General features: G+C 38.1%; 1 protein-coding gene across 2 annotated transcripts in view; it reads right to left on the bottom strand.

Moving 5' to 3' along the window:
* cltcl1 (clathrin, heavy chain-like 1) overlaps positions 1-14,946 on the bottom strand; it is a 41,228-nt gene extending 26,282 nt beyond the window's left edge. Inside the window, exons 1-2 of one of the 2 annotated variants that reach the window (XM_088336712.1) lie at positions 14,705-14,946; positions 1,676-1,883 (exon numbers count right to left, since the gene is read on the bottom strand). In XM_088336712.1, coding sequence (XP_088192838.1) covers positions 1,676-1,883; positions 14,705-14,746 — 250 coding nt within the window. In that variant the 5' untranslated portion in view covers positions 14,747-14,946. The remainder of the gene's footprint in view (positions 1-1,675; positions 1,884-14,704) is intronic. The other variant, XM_088336711.1, reaches the window with a different exon arrangement.
* Positions 14,947-17,945: the final 2,999 nt, after the last annotated feature.

Raw genomic sequence — 17,945 nt, 5'->3', positions numbered from 1 at the left:
ACTTAGTGTGAAACACAATCAATTTGCGCAACCAATTGCATCCAATTGGCCTGCGGTATTGAAGGCACTCAGATTTATCAAAATACATTTTCTCTCAGACATAAATGACAATAATAGTCATGACATGACTGTGACATTAATCAACACCCACAGAGTATTCTGTTGTAGCTACGTGAAGTTAAATAGGAATTTTTGGTAAACATGCAGACATCACAAGTCTGAAAAAAGGATCAATATTGCTGTTGGTAAAAAAAAAAACCATGTGCCCATTTTTTGAAGTACCATATTTATTTCTGTATGGCGCGCACCCCTAATTTCTGACTGAAAATCGGAACAAAAATTCAAACAAATTTTCACTTTTTTTCTCAGCTCAAATTAAGCATTGCAAGGGACAAATGTTGTTGAATATGAACAGCCTTTATTGAAATCATTTACTAACAAAGAAAATGAAAACAAAGAAAATGAAAACAAAGAAAATGTATTTATTTAATTTCCTTCGATGTCAGATTCATCATCCGATACACCGTAGGGTTGTTTCCTTAGTTGTGCTTTTGTTCGAGGTTCCTACAGATCAAGGCAAGTTCAATTCAAGACTTTTTAAAACTTATTAAAATTAAATTTAAGACCAAGTCGACAGAAAAAAAAAATAAAAGCGAAACAAACAAAACAAAACAAAATATTTCTTGCACACAATACATTGTGCCACTCAAACATTAGCCAACAGCTTTTACTAATGGTGAAATATGCACTTTCCCTGGTCCAAAGTAAACGTCTCTGGCCAAAGTTGCTATGTGTATTGTGGGTAGACCTAACATGTGTATGCTCTGAATTGCCGACTGAAACCAGCCGTTTTGATAATTCCGGGGTCATGCCATGTTGCCACGATGGTAAATTGGGGAATTATTATAAAACACAATCAACAAATGTGACTAAATCTTTTTAGTTCAAACAAATATAAATCTTATAAATGTGGTCACATTTTTAATGAAATGAAATGATCTGCATTTATATAGCGCTTTTCAAGTCAAGACTTCCTAAAGCGCTTTACAGTGTGCTTCACATTTCCCAATGGCGGCCGTGCAGCCATGTAAGGCGCTAACCTGCTTATTGGTGGTATTAGGGGTTCAGTGTCTTACCCAGGGGCACTTCGACATGTAACACGGAGGAGCCGTGATTCGAACTGCGATCTTTTGATCCAAAGACGAGCGCTCTACCTCCTGAGCCACTGCTTTTAAAAATCGGATTTAAGACATTTTTAATGCCTTGTTTTTAGAATAATGAATTGAATGCCTTTCAGAGTTTTCAAGGATCCGGGGAACCTTGTTTTTTGCGTTTATAACTTTTTCGTTTTCTCCCTTCTCTAACATTCATCTTTTGGTACAGTGAATACAAATAGACATCTATGTCTCTGGTGGTTTAGTGGTAAGGATTCAGCGCTCTTACTGCCGCGACCCGGGTTCAATTCCCGTTGCATCCAATGGTTTGTGATTGTGGTTAGCGACATTTTTCTACTGATTAATCATTACACAAATATAGTACTGTATTACCGTCAAACTCGTGTATCACAGGTATCCAAACGGAGTTCTTTTTTAGGGTAAAAAAAAAAATGTGCGCCATACACAAATAAAGTAACATCTGGTGGGAAATCGTGCAGCAAACTAAATTTGGGGCTCACCTTTCAGGGCGATGACCTTGCTGGTAGGGTTCATGATGGCGCTGTCAGCAGATATAGGTCGCCTGATTGGGTTTGTGGGGTCCGACATGTCCACTATCACCACCTGGTTCTGCTCGCCCACTTTTTCCCTGATGCAGATGAACTTGTCGGACTCCATGGTCAGATAGCTGAACCCAATGTTGGCTGGGTTCACACCCAGGTTCTGCAACTAAAGGGGAAAAGGATCAGTTAACTCAAACGCTTTAATGGAAGGAAGACCATTTCAAAATAGTAGCAGTGGAATGGAAATTTTATACTAACTTCGCACATGGGAAAAAGTGAATTTGTTGATTTTGGCAATAATATTTGTAATGACTATCTTTTGGAAATGAGAAATCTAGCCCCGGAATGTAGCCAGAATTTGTTAGAGAACTTTGCTGCTTATAAATAAATAATAAATATGCCTAAATACCTTAAAAACGCAACAAAAAACATAATTTGGAGCCCTCCCTTAAAGCTTGTTACACATGAGCGAGGTAATCCTGAAAGGGGGATGGCACATGTGCGGTCCCTTCTCAAGGTTTCTTCATTTTCCTCATGTTGAGGTTTTTGAGTTTTTCCTTGCCCTCATGTTCGTTCCAGATCAGGGGATGGTGTAATAATAGCCTGAACAAATAGTCTGTGTAATAACCTGTGAAGCCCTTTGAGACTCTTTGTGATTAAGGGCTATACAAATAAAAATGACTTGACTTGACATGACATGACATGAATCCCATGCAGCTGAACCAAAGTTTGAAAATGTCTTAACATGACGCAGACCAGCTTATCAAAGGAACTACTCGGATTTTGGAACTTTTTTTAATTGCAGCCGCCATCACCTGGTTTGTGTCATCATTGCAGCCTCTATCAGCTCTTTCATGAATTGCATGCAAGTACGTGCATTTCTTGGACATGCTCGAATAAACTATTCTTTTTTTCATCTTTCTTGGGGTTTGGGATGACGTTTGGACTGTAGTATCATCTTACTTTTAGCATTTTCATGCTACACTAACAAATAGAAACAAAAAACAGCTGATATGAACATTACATCATTCTCCAGCACTCCCACCCTGTCCTCCATTCCTCCTACCTAATGAGTTCCGGCCCGAACAGCTCAGCTAACAATTAGATTAAAGCAGATCCCGTCGAAAAATAAAGTTTAGGGCTCTTTGAACACTGTAGGGCATTGTTAACACATACTGTACTTAGTAGAGACAATATTCAACATTTTTAAGGACACCTTTAACGATGCACCTCAACGTTAAGCTAAAGTATGGAACTCATAACACCAAAAAGGCAGGGAAAAAAATATTAAATCACTGAATTTGTTAGTGAACAAATTCCAATAACCATAGGTAGTCAAGTCAAGTCAAGTCAAGTCAAATGTATTTATATAGCCCTTAATCACAAAAATGTCTCAAAGGACTGCACAGGATTACAGTTACAAAATTACACAATTACCTGATCTTAAACTAGCAAACCAGCAAACCAGCATGCGGGCAAGGAAAAACTCAAAAACCTCAGTGTGAGGAGAAAAGAGAAACCTTGAGAAAGGACCTCACATGTGGTAATCCCCCTTCCAGGATTGAACAGGGTGAATTACAATTAGCATTACTGTACACAGAATAGTAAACACTAGGTAAGATGTTGAAAATGTCCGGAAACAAGAAATTTAAATTGCACAAACAAAGATTTTCATATATTCATTCGTTTAACATGTAAGCCTCAAACTATATTCTAGCAAAGAAAAAAAATATATACTACAGCACATATATTCCTACAATATGTAAATTTGTGGAACCAAAATTGGTACTTTGCTCGTAAATTACAACACAGTATCACCACACAACCAACCAAATAGTAAAGAGGAATTAAATCACTTTTATAAAAAAAGTATTTTGTTGTTCAGCAATGATATGTTTTATGCAGGTTTTCATGCAACAATAGACAATAAAGCTCTTTCCACAGCAACTATAACTCTTTAGAGCCCTTTACAGAACAATACAAAATTACTGATTCACAAAGACATTATTTACCGTAGAACTTCCTGAAATTGCCATACTGTATTGTTCAAACAAAAACTGCCTTGAAAAGATTTTCCTCAGTCATTAATTGTTAAAGGCGCAAAATACACGCAGATTTTTGTCGTATTGATTGTTTTACAATTGTGCTCTTTCTGTATAGTAATATTGAACACATTATTAGATTGACAGCGAGCACTCCTTCTGAGTGACTACATTATACAGTCCGAGGCAAGCGGAGAAGAATCCACTTAACAAAGGCAGTGCTGTCTCGAGACTGAGTGAGCCAAAATAAGGCTACAGACGGATTAAATTAGAGGAAATCTGATTGAAAGTAAAAGTTATACTTTACTTGACACCAGTAGAAAATTAAACACAAAACATGGTTTGTGCACTACTATTTAATGTTCTATTTTAATTATTATGACAGTAGTCAAATGAAATCACGATGGGAAATGATTACAACATCCTTGGGGAGTGGTGATGGAATACAGAAAATCAGGAATAAGGGAACAATTTTGCCACTGTTCATATTTAATAAATGTTGTCAAGTGCATTTCTGGTTTGACTGCAACAATCAAGCCACGGGAGTTCAATATCCATTCCATAAATTTCCAGACAAAGAAATTTTTCAAACAAAATCTTAGACCATAGAACAAGTTGTGTGTAAAATCAGAGTCTCAAAACTCAGAAAAACAGTGACCACAGATGGCTGTAAACGTTAGTGTAATTTTGCAGCAGTATAGAACTTTCTGGATTTTACAGGAATCTCTACCAAAAAAATGTAAGTTTTAAAAAAATAACCAAACAACCACGCACATGCGGGCTTTTAAAAGGCAGAACTATGCTACAGTGATTTTTTTGTGAAGGCGTACTGTATGTTTCTAGACATAGGAGATTTCAAAGATGTATGGCTTTTGACTTAAAAATTATAAGTTATAACGACAACCTTGTCTCAGTGCTGAAGATAAATACACCCAATACTTTACTCGGTTGAGGTATTTAATCACATTTTTATTACAGATCTTTTGTTTTGATACCCTTTTTTGAAACCAATCTTCATAGTGAAGCACTGACTGAATTATGGGGCACAGGTTCATACAGAATTATAACTTTATATGTTTTAACGACTCATTCAACCTTACACAAGGGAATAAAACAAAACTATTAACATAAAAAACAATGCATTAAGCAGCAGAATTTTGACAGTCTGCATTATCAACACATTTTTTTTAAAGTTTTTCCTATTATATTTAAGATGTATTGTGGGTTTATTACCATAAACCTACGTTTGTGTGAAAGCCACAAGTGTAAGCTATCTAACATCTTTAAAAGTATGTTTTAATATGTTTTAGAAGCTGAGATAACAATGATTGATTTGCAGTTTATGAAACTGTTCAATTTTTAAAAATACCCCATTTTTCTGGGTAGTTCTAAAGCCACTCTTATGAATTTGTAAAATGTTGCACCAGGCACAATAGGCCTTATCTGGTTAATTAGGTTAGAAATCAATAAGTAAATCAATGCTTGGAAATTCATCATCACAGAGGGTGAGTTTATTGTGCAACATGGGGAGTACAAGAGATGGATTCCTCAAAGAAACAAATCAGGAAAAAAGACCTGAGGGAGTTTACCACCATATGCTGCATCTCCCACAAAGTACCAAAACAATCTTTGGATGGAGGCGGGAGGCAATAAGGACAGCAGTATCAGTATCCAGCTAAGAGCAATGGGGGTGCTCCCCAGAGAAGAAAAGAAGCTGGAGTGGTAAATTCCAGTAGGGGCAAGTCTTTGGTAACCAAATGGATTAAGGTGGAGTTCGTGACTCACCATAACAACCTCCCACCCCCACTTCCACCCTTCACATGCTTTCCTTCCAGACCAAACACCTTAGGTCTTATACAACATCAGTCACAAGTGCTCCAACAAACTACGTAAAGTGATACTCCTTGACACATGCATACACATGCAGGGCCTTCCCATCTCCGAAGCTGCATGCACCAAACCCAGCAAAAACAAAGAACTTTAGTGAATGACACAACAGTGACAGCATTGGGTGAGTCACTGGACTGACTGGGTGGATGCTCCGCTGAATACTCACATCAACTGCGACAGCAGATAACACAAATGTAACAAAAACGGGATTGGAATTTTCACTTTTTTCTTTTAGAATAATGTCAAATAAATTATTTGGTAAGACTTTTTTAGCAAAATCAACAGCTTTTTTGGTATATACAGTAAGTAAGCTGATTACTAGTTAACATTCCTATAACAAATAACCATATACCGTATTTTCCGCACTATAAGGCGCACTGGGTTATAGGGCGCACCCCCAAAAAATAGTTTTTGGTCCTATATTTTCCATACATAAGGCGCATTGGATTATAAGGCGCTACAATGGGAACATCGACAAAACAGTCAGATAGTTCAGTCAAACTTATTACCCCCTTAACATTCCGAAAGCTTGCAAAGAAGCAAATAAGTGTCTCAGACATGTACGGAAACAGCGTCTGTATGATGTCACCAATCACTCAAATGCATCGTTCCAAATATCATTCGGAAGTTTAAAGTCTTGGGATTCAAGAAATGCCAAACATTTCTTAGTTTCCATTTTATTTTTTGCTGGCAACTGTGAGGACAGCAAAGTAATAATTTTATTGTGCAGGGAAACGGGGTTCTTTACTGTGCATATGACAATAAACACTTTGAATTGAATTTAGTTTAAAATTAGACTCATCACAGAAACATCAGATCGTTCTAAAACAAGATACCGGGAAAATATAAAGCCGCATAGCTCACCTAAGTTCTCTTGCAGCCATCACGTTCACAATCTTACAACCGTGAGTGTAGTAAATCCAGGAGAGTAAAATATTTACAAATAGAGAATAGTAAAAAATGTTTTTTCTATGCCATAGTGCAACCCAACGTGTGATTCACATTTATCTTTTTTGCCCAATTGCAGGCTTTGTTTCGCCCTTTAGCCTATGCGAGCCTGTAAATGATAAAAATGATCCGCCCCCTTTACCTCTGAATAACTTTAGCCAATAGTGACTGATTCAAATGATGATTGACACATTGGTTAGGAAATGAAACGCCGGTATATAAATCCCAGCATGCACCGCGGACTACTTCGCCTTCGGGGGAAAATCTAGTCGGCGGCTGCTTGCCTTAGTTGCAAGACTTTGTGACTTAATATTGATCCATATATAAGGCGCACTGTATTATAAGGCGCATGGTCAGCTTTTAGGTGCGCCTTATAGTGCGGAAAATACGGTACAACAAAACTATATAATGTACTTAGAACGTACAGTTTTTAAATTAGTGTTTAACCGTTTTATGATTGAAACCACAACTACATCACCTATCACTATCGCTATTTCACACAGACACAATTAGTTTAAAATTCAAGTAATTCAGAGTTTATTCCTTACACTGTCTAAAGTTAACAGAAAAATCCATGCAGCTTTAGAAGAAATTAAGGGTATTTCTTTTTTTTACTTAGTTGGAGTGGAACCAATATATTTTCTAAAAAAATGTGTTATGGGCCCCAAACGCGGCATTTTGATTAATATTGTTTTTGTTTAATAACAGGGAAGGAAAATCCATCTGTTTTTATTCATCTCTGCTCATCGCAATTTGAGCGTTAGTGTCGAGTAATGATGACATTATGTTGCCCAGAGCAAAGCTAAAAAACAATCACGGAGGGTTTAGACTGCTTTCTGAAGCAGAGCCATGATTGGTTGTTTGTTTGGATCTGGGAAACATCAAAGTCATCATTACTTGAGAACAACTTTCAAAATGGCTGGGCCCAGAAATGAATAATACAGAGTTAGAACACCTTTTCAAAGGGAGAATTCAAGCACTTTTTAAGGACTTTCAAAGCCAATTTGACATTTTTTCCGCTACAACTAAAAGGAAAGAAATCTGGTGTGAACATGTTTTGAAGAGCCACATATATTTTTGCAATTTACATATGCATGTTTAATGTTGCATGTGCAGTCATCTAGACATAGGCTTTTTAGATCTTGAGTAAATATCTGATATTTTCGTTTTTGAGAAACATTTCTCCCCACATGTATGTTGGGCAAAAATGACAGCAATATGCATCTTACATTTTCAGTTGCGGGAAGTTCTTCCAATTACACCTTACAACTGGAAAACTCTACCTCATTTTTTTTTACATGGCCCATAGTAAATGTCCATAATTGAGAAGTTATATTTGCACACATACAACCTTTAATTATTTCATTGTCCCCTGTTTAGGTGTAGCATGGAGCAAACAGCAGACAAATCATAGTTAAGCTAATCATTTCCGTAAATTACCTTTCATGACGAAAGAGAGATGACTATCGCATTGTGAAGAACTGGACCTCTATTTTTAGTATACTTTTCAGCATGTTGTGCGTGGATTTGTTCCAAGTTGAATTTACTGTTACTATTTTCTAGCTATTCTTCATTAAAACGTCGGCCTCCTGGAATTTTGCACCTCTTGGGCGCAACCCATAGAGGCAATGATGCTTCACATGACAACGTCAAATACAAACAAATGCCAGCTGCCATCAATCACAAGGAAGAAATTCAATGGCAAAGTGAAGAACTGTGGGGCTTAATTTTTAAGCAGACTTTTTTATCATTTTATATTCATTGCGTGGTCATACTGCCGAGAAAAATTGCAACAATTTCAAGCAGTTACAAGCGTGTCACCCAAAATTCGAGCGCTTACAAACTTTGAAAATGCAACATTAAAATTCAAGCATTTTCAAGGATCACAAGTATTCATACAAACCCTGATAATAACAGGTGGATATAGTTTCATAAACTATAGTACAAACATAAAATGTTGGGTTTGGATTATTGCAGGCAATTAGAGACAGTATCACTACAGAATAATCTTCAGTTCACCTCTTCTTCAACTGAAAGCTATGGGGTTCTTCAAAAGTTTTTGGGCATTTACCATAAGAAAACAATCAAGTTTGAGACTTCACGTCCGAGAGGGACGTTGGCGCCATTCAAGTCCCGATTACAGCTTAACCACACAACCGCTAATGAATTAGACGACTGAACACAGATGCTCTTTAACGTCGCATTTCATTCACAGCCATGTTTAGTCAGACACAACAGTGATGAAATCACAGTTTCCCTCCACATCCTGAGGAAGAAAATCCTGATACAATTTGCTGACCTCGTCTGTAAATCACATCTGAAGGATCAACTTCTATCGCTATGGATGAGTCCGAGCTGTTTTAGCGACCACAGGCACAGCGAGTTGGTTTGGGTCTCACTCAAATTGACACGGGCGGTTTGGATATGGCGAGCCTTTTATACTTTTTGCAAAGACAGACAGATTAACCTCAGTTGACTGTTGTGTTAGGAAGGCTATCCACAGATGTTGGCCACTAGGTGACGGCTCCGGTGAAATACAGTCGCCTATATTAAATCCATTCATTTTAAATACCCGACATTTCATTAAAGTCCTGATTTAAGGCTGGTTCTTTTACAGCTTACTCAGGGTAGGAATGCAGAGAACACCCTGGACCTTTGGAGGTGGACTTGACTCAGAGCTTCAGTCCCAATTGTGGCCATCGGCAAATGGCGGATGAGTTTTCTCATTACTTGTTTCCTTTCTTATGGATTATTCAACACAGCAGAGTTTATCCTTGACCACTCACAGGCACTATACTGAACACGTTGACTAACAATGTTAGACATCGTAGATCAATGCATTGTAACACACATTCTATATCACAGAGTTCCAAGTCATGCAAAAAATGCAACTTTATGCTTTGTATTTCTGGTCAAGTCATGTTTATTTGTATAGCCCTTAATCCCAAGGAGTCTCAAAGGGTTGCTCAGACCACAGATTATTGCCAACTACAGACTATTATGACACCATCCCCTGCTGGTGGGAAAAACTAACTCTAAAAAAAGCACTGTTACTCTCAATAAGTTTTCATTTTCACGGATCTCTATTAATAGTCAAATAAGAATTACATTCCAGTGTGAATATACCATACACTATGAGAACCAGTTTTGTTGAAAATGGGGCAAAATTAAAAGTATGTGCAGGTAAAAAATGAATTTAAAAATCAGGTAACAGAGTTTTAGATTCCCTCTGCTGTTTTCCCAAAAAACCAAAAAATTAGCCAATCCATTGCTGCCTTTGGAAGGTTGTGTGTAGAGCACTGACAAATACTTCCACTTTGATAAAATGAACCAAGAATTTTGATAGACACAAACTATTAAGCTCCACATCAAAATAGGACTGGCATTCTTTTCAAAGATAATCAAGAACGCTACACTTTCTTGTAGGACTGATATGCTTAACAATTAAAATCTCAATGTTATCGGTCATACCAGGCAATTATGGTTTTGTTTTAGAACAATAAGCCTAACTCCACAGTTATTTAAATGTTGTAAAAAGTACAGAAAAAGGTTACAACAACACTAACAGATTTTATATTACTTTTGACAAACATTCATACCTTGTCCGTAACCCCAAATAAGTATTGTATATACATCATGTAAACATCCCCATCTGGGGTTTGTCCACCTCTATGTAAGTGAGTGGGTGAATCCCTTAACCACTACGGTACCATTTCCTGTGGTGTGTCATAGGCAAGTGCAGCCTGGTGGAGCCCTTGCCTCTCCAGGCCAACAAATGTTTCCACCAGGTCTCAAAACAAAAGGTTTAAAAAAACAGTACCTTCAAATCAAAAATTAAAATTATTACCTACAATTAGCGATTCAGGAAATTTTAACATTTGTAAAGAAGTTAATTATTCAACCTACAGTGTACTTCCTTTTTCAACAGAGTCCAGAATAACCAACATCCACCAGCACCACTTACTATAGGAGTTATGGGCCCTTGTTACATCCCTGAACTCTGGCCTTGACGACATAGACAGCAATAAACCTCAAAAGAAAATGCTTGGCAACTAGAGGCCCAAATTCCCCCGGTTTGAAATTCCAAGCATTTCTTTCAGTCTCCTGGAGCCCACCTTGTTGACAGTCTTGTAAGACTGTTCCAGCGTGGGATTTTCATGCAGCTGCTTTATTTACCTTCGCAACCAAAGAGTACACAAAGTCGGAAGACAGTTGAACTAACGACCCTGAGATTGCTGGGGAGTGCACTGCTTCCTCCAGCAAACGTCAGTGAATAGAGAGGAGCCTGCAAGGCAGTCGTACTTTGGTGGATAAAGGATCTTTGGCTGGCAAAAAGTGGGGCTGCTGGCCAGAAGAAGAAGGCGGGAGAGGAAGGTGGGGGGTTCTGTGCTTTTTCTAGTGAAAGGCCATTTCACTGCCTGCTGTTACCATAACAACGGGCTACAGACGAGAGGCGGAAGAGGCGGTACGTCACAAAGTTTTCTGGCAGTGAGACATCAAGCATAGAGCTTGCTATGGGACACGATGGGAAGAAGTTTCTTCCCAGACAACTTAATAACTGAGTTTTTTTTTTCCTTCTATTTCCAAACCCCAGACTAGTTAAAAGGGGCATTATGTTTTTTTCCATCACTGCCCAGCAAAATCTGTTGTGTGGGTAAGAAATCCAGTCTCAGGTTTTTCTTTTTTTTTTTCTTCATCAAATGACAGATGGTAAATAACAACCATGCCAAAGACCCCCAGGTGATACCAGTCAGATGAGGACGAGAAAAAAAAACCCTTGATACTTCAGTGCTGGGACTATGTAGACACATTATAGGCACGAGCTCAACAAGCTGTTTTTTAAAAGTAAAAACTGCATAATAATATTTAGGTAATTCTAGCTCTAAAACTCCTAACTAATCCAAAAAAATGCAGTTCAGTTGATATATATGTATGTTAATTATGCTTAAACCATGATTTATGTCCAATAATATAGTTGGCATAGTGGCAACAAGATGGCATTCCTTCTAACAGTAGTTTATTTCTTTTTTTTTCAATTTTAATCAGCTGCGTTGTCCTTACAACAACAGTTTTATTGAATAAAAAAGTTACTGGGTTTAAGTTGAAAAATATAGCGAAATAATATTACTTCCGGTTAATACTGATTTCAGGTTTTCCGTACCTTCCTGCTCTTCGAGTTGTCTTCAGTAGTTACACACGGGCTGACCGGACAAGTGCATGTTCTAATCTGTCTCCATCCATATTGAGGGATTAACAAGACAATGCTGTAAAGTTCTAAAAATGTTTGTATGATGTATAAACTACTATATATTGTTTTTGTTTTCACAGATGTTAAGTTTATGTGTTTCAATGTCGTGAACCTATTCGCACACGGACTCAATGCATTCTAATGTACTTCACGGGTTTCACCATTTGGAAAAGGAAATAAAGCTACAGTACACACGTCCGCTGTGGTCATGGTCCTTCTTTGATGGTTTGGCTCGGTGTCATATCAATGACAATACATTAGCTAAATACATTTGCATAGAAATATTAAGAGTAATGAAAGACTATAGCACGTTTTTGCTCATGTATTGTGGATATATTTGTGGAGGTGTCAAACTTTCTGTAACACTCTCATAAACTATATTGGAAAACATCTTTTTCCACTAACATCGAAGTGCACAAACCTCTCAATGCAAATTATTAGGACAACCCTGCGCAATTCCGTCGATGTACACGGGAGGGAAAAAAAAAGGAACAGTCAAATGAGTCATAATTTACCGTATTCCAGACAAGTGGGCGAGTGTGTGCGTGAGACATGCAGAACAGGCCCTTATGTGTGACCGTTAAAGAGAAAGGTGTCATTGAGGAAATAGAACCTATGGGGAAAGATTTATAAGAATAACTGCCAAAGATGGTTATTAAGTGAAATATTCAATATATAAAAACAACTGCAATGTTGGGTAACATTTGCACTGCTGACTTCATACTTTAGCCATTGGATGTTATGCTGTATTGCCAGAATTTTTCTCGCCACATTATAACTTTGCAGAATTCATGGGCATATTATGTTTTGCACATGTGAGCATCTATTCATTCATCTTTTTGTATCATTTATGCTCACCTGAGTCATGGGATAGGTAAAGTGTCAAAATTACAGTATTCCAGATTTCAATAGTGAGATATTAAAGGGAAAGTTAAACAACAACCATCATCATCTACAATATTGTTTGGCATTTTTAGTTTGAAAATACATGGGTGGAAATTATTATTTTAATTCATTCGATCAAATTAAAAAAATAACAGATTTTTCAAATACTGGATGATCAATTACATATTTTTTCAGACAAATGACAAACCCCCAATATTGAGTATTCATTGATAGTAATACCACATACCAGTGCCACAAAGATTTCCTTTCCTTTTGCAAAAAATGACAGATAACTCCAAACGTTTCCTTACTATCGCATTTATTTTGAAGGAGCTGTACGGAATTAGGAACTTTGTTACTCGCCATCTCCTAGCTCGTGCCATCATTGCTGCCTCAGTCATGATGCGCGTGCAAGTACGTGCATTTTTTTTAAACACAATTGAATTAACTCTTCTTTTTCAATCTTTCTTGGGGTTTGGGTTGATGTTTGGATTCTACTTGAAAGAGACCTTATCTTGTTTTCATTATTTTCACGCTACACTGACAAATAGATAATAAAAAAAAACGGAGCATGAAATCACTCTCCAGCACTCCCCCCCAGTCCCCAATCCGCAAACCTGATGTGTTCCAACCTGAGCCAATGTTTAAAAATTAAGAAAAAAGCAAATAGGTGCAGCGGAATATAAAACAGAAGTACTCTTTGAAGTCAATTGGGCATTGTTAACACAAAATTAATCGAAAAATATTTAACATTCAATTTTTTAAGGACACCTCAAACGTTGCACCCGACATTTAATGGCAATTTACAATTAATTTAGTTCCTGGGTGCTGATAGTTAATTGGCCACAAGATACTAGCCCATACTGATAGTGGCACTCATCACAAGTACAGATACTTTTAAAAGGCTAGTATATTAAACAGGGTTGGTACACTTTTTTTCGGCAACATTCAAGCACTTCTTAAGGATTATCAGGGACAATTATCTAATATCTCCAGTACAATTAAAAAAATAATCTGGTGTGAATCATGTCTTTTGCAACACCATAGAAATACCTGTGATTTACAATGGCGATTTGTAATCTTGCGTGTACATTTATCAAGACATAAGATTTCCAGATCTTGATAAAATCTGAATAAATTAGTTGATCCGAACAATACGTGTGTAAACATTTTTGGGACAAATCTCCCCTCATGGAGATGCTGTGTAAAAATACCAGTAATATGTAGCTTACATTTTCAGTTGCAGAAAGTTTTGCCCGTTACAATTTACCACAAACGTTACCATCAACTAATTTCTATGATTTATATGTAATCCTTGCATCAATACACATTTCATAGTGCTCAGTTTAGGTGTAGCATGCACCTTTGTAGGACAATGCCCTACAAACTAATGCCAGCTGCTGTTAATCACAAGGAAAGTAATGCAATGGCAAAACCAAGCAATTAGAGAGCAATGCTGTCCTTTTTTTAAAGAAGACTTGTTGTGAAAGGTGGCAATAATTTACAGCAGTGACAAGCACTTCACCACCAGCACTCAAGCCATCGTTTAAACTCTGCTTAAAAGATACCAGTAACTGGTATTGGTTCTCATCCCTAGCCAAACCATCCGGTCTCAGTACAAGGAAAAACTGAGTCCTGGATGGATCCACTGCAATGCAAAGTGTTTAAATACCACAGATAAGTCTCTGATATGGACGTTTGCAGTTTCTGACTGTATTTATTAATTTAATGTCCAATATCAATACAGCAGGTAACATGAGTACAGGCAACAGTGCACACACAGTGTTCAATTTCTCCAAGTCATCCTTTGGCTAATCCAGGCCTGCAGCTATATTGAGCAACACCCCGCAGCTCTGCTTTCACGTTCCCATTTTAAATGCGACATTTGCCGCATGCGTGCGCACACAGAGGCGAGCAACTGCGCCAAATAGGAGGTGGCCTTGGCGGAGATTTCACGGAGAGTTTGTGCCTTACCTGCAGATGTTCCTGGAAACGTATGGGTAGTATCTGAGCCATTTCGAGAACGTTTCTTCGCCACAAGACGCCTCGCGGGAAGGAAAGGGGAAAGGGGGCGGCCAAAGAAGGATTTGGAGGTGCTCTTTTGAGGTGTTTGCTCTCAAAGTCTCTTTAAAAAGTGGAAAATAAAGCAAACGATGAGAGCGGGAGAGACGTTTAAACCTCACTCTCACTCAGCGGACTGCGGCTTACGTTCAGAGTCAGAGTCCCCCTTCAGTCAGTCACGAAATCAGCCGCTACTGCGCCGAGAAAAGTAGTCCAGGTTTGCGTTGAAGACTCACATAAAATCGTACCGTACATAGACACACTTTGTAGAAAATCCCAAAATAAATCCACGACAGAGGAGTCAAGGAAATGAAATGAGTGAGATGCTGGTAATTACTTTCTCACGGCTATCAATGCAAGAAGGTCAGACGTGAAGTAGCACTTGTGTGTGTATCCCTCCGCTGGAGACCTCCTCTGTCAAACATTTTCCACTTTGAAATCCTCATTAAAGGGACAGTGTGAAATATACGACCACTACATGTCGCTGTTTTGTGTAGTGCATGGCTCGACAACTTAACATTTTGAAAGAGCCATAAATACAACAGCAACAAAATATGTTGGAAGCAGCAAAAAAATGAAGACTTATAAAACGTTTTTTTATACGTACAAGTAATTCATTAAATATTCAATATTTATTATAAGAAAAACCATCACATAAAAAAAAAAATATATATATATTTCCCTTCTGCACATTTTTTTCCCGTTTTCAAACTTTTCTGACAAATCTCTGGGAAGCCACTATGGCCACACATGGCTTTAGAGCCACAAGTTGTTGACCCCCAGTGTAGTGCAGATGAAAACGAGTGCTAAAAAACACAAAAAGAAGGGAAGAACCAAAACAAAACATTGTTCTTCACATTTTTTCCAGGTCTTTTGCAAAAAAAGATAATGAAAAAAATAAAGAAAGGAAAATAAACATGGGGAAAATAAAATAAAAAGAGAAATAGTAAAAAATAGCAAGAATGTAAAGTATAAAGAGAAATGAAAGAAAAAAAGAATACAGAATGGCATAATAAAAAGAAATAATGAAGAAAAGAAAGAAGGAAAGTATAAGTAAAATAAGAAAAATGGGAACGAAAGAAAAAAGAACACGACAGAAGAAAGAATAATAGGTAAGGGTTAGGTTAGGGTAGGATCAGTTTTTCAAGAAATTTTTTCGAGGGAAGAATATATATATATATTTTTTTAAATCAAACGTTTGCTTCATTCCGATTTCGAAATCTTTGTTTGTCATGATTGCCAAAATGAAGACACCTGGGGCAATCATTTGGCGCGCAGGAGCGCACTCTCTGATTGGCTGGCACTCTCCTCTCAAGCTGTCAGCGGCCAGAGGAGAGTGTCAGACCGTACTTGTGTCTCTTTGTGTGTTTTGCCAGATTCCAGTACCAAAGATCTCTCCTGTTTGATTCCTACCTGCCTTCGGTTTCGACCTGTTTCTGTCCCACGTTTACGACCTGCTCTCCTGCCCTGGCCATCGACCTGCCCGCTAAGCCGTATCGACAACCATCGGCTTCCAAAGCAATCTCTGTCAGCTCAATCTAATAAAGATTCCTTTAAAACGAAAGCAATTGGTTCCGAGATTCCGTCCTGGTTCCTGACATCGTTGGGTTTGGAAATTTCGGAATTTCGGTTCGTTAGGCAATTTGCATAATCTGCAGCCAATCATCAATTTAGATAGCTTCTTTTGAATCTTTCTTCTGGGGCTGAGGTTTTGGCTTGATCCCTAACCACTTATCAATTTTTCTTGTTTTCTCTGTGCGTCTAGGGTGTTAGGGTTAGGGGATTAGGTAGTTAGGGGGCTAGGGTTAGGGTAATGTTTAAGGGATTTAGGGGTTAAGGTAAGGGTTAGGGTCAGACAAGGTTTCACAGCAGACTAATGCGCCCCGTCACACTGATTTAAAAAAATAAATAATAGATGTAGGGAATAACATGGGTCTAACAGTCATACCTATTTTTTACACACTGTACCTTTGGCTGTCTCTTATCAATAGCGATCACAGGATGTTATTCCTCAACTGTCCAGGGAATACACAGCACGTCATCTCACTCGGTTGCCAAATGGTAGCGTCTCCAGGAAGTCATTCAGTGGTCATTATGAAGCCACAGTCGCCACTGCAGCAGACACAATTCTCCAAAGACTTTTTGATGTTCTCTTCCTCTAAAAGAGATCCCAGACAAAGGAACGTAACAAGACAAACAGCTACTATGCTGTTACTGGATTTGAAAGGATGATTTCATAAAGCTACGGTTCAAGATGATTTATTTACTGCTGTGTTTGTTTAGTCTTCATGCTTGACCTCTTTTGCTCTCCAAATTCTGGAGCGGCAATCTGTTGAACTGTACAATGGATTGAGGAAAGGCCCTGGAGATAATGTGTTTGGTTTGGAACATTTGTAGCATTTGTTGTAATGATAATAATAATAACACATTTAACCGCACTTTCAGAAAAATGCAAACTGTAAAGATTGAAAAGAGGTATTTTACAGAAATGATTTTTTTTTTTTAAGAAATACAACATTGTAGAACCTCTAGGTCCACCTATTTACTGTTTTCGGTGTTCATGACTTCGGCCGCAAACAGTCTCAGTTTCTCTAATGCAAAGTTTCTCAACTTTGGGGTCCCCGACCCGTTTTCAGGAAAAAACGGAGGGTAAATTATGCAGTTGATGTGATAATGTGCTGCGCAATCTTGTCTTCCTGTTTAGTCAATCAGCACCATCTCAATTTGTTGAGAGGGGCCGCATCTCATTTTATTTTCATTTTGTTTGTTTTGTTTTCTTTTTCTGCCCATAATGATGGGTCTCAAGAAAGTTAGTGATAAGAGGAAGAAAAAGTGGAAAACAATGATAACAACGTTAGAGTCAAAAAGGAAAAAGATTGTGAAATACAAAAATTGTCATTATTACCGATGCGAATCACCTGTACCCGCTCATTTGGCGCCATCCGCTGCAGGCTCTGATTGGCTCCATGTTCCTATTTAAACCGAGTGCTGTCAATCTTCTGTTGTCAGTCCGTCTGCGAACCTCAGTGAATACAAGGCAAGCCTTTTCCAACCCTGGCTCCCACCTGTCCCGTTTTTGCTCCCGTCTGTCTCCGGCTACAACCTGTTTTGCTCCTGACCACGTCTGTTCTCCCGTCCCGACTTACGACCCGTT

The sequence above is a fragment of the Urocampus carinirostris genome, chromosome 5 (genome assembly GCF_059441175.1).
Source record: "Urocampus carinirostris isolate Australia breed hairy pipefish chromosome 5, RoL_Ucar_1.0, whole genome shotgun sequence".
Taxonomy (NCBI): domain Eukaryota; kingdom Metazoa; phylum Chordata; class Actinopteri; order Syngnathiformes; family Syngnathidae; genus Urocampus; species Urocampus carinirostris.
The sequence above is the reverse complement of the archived record's forward strand: the minus strand, read 5'-3'. Positions and strand labels throughout refer to the sequence as shown.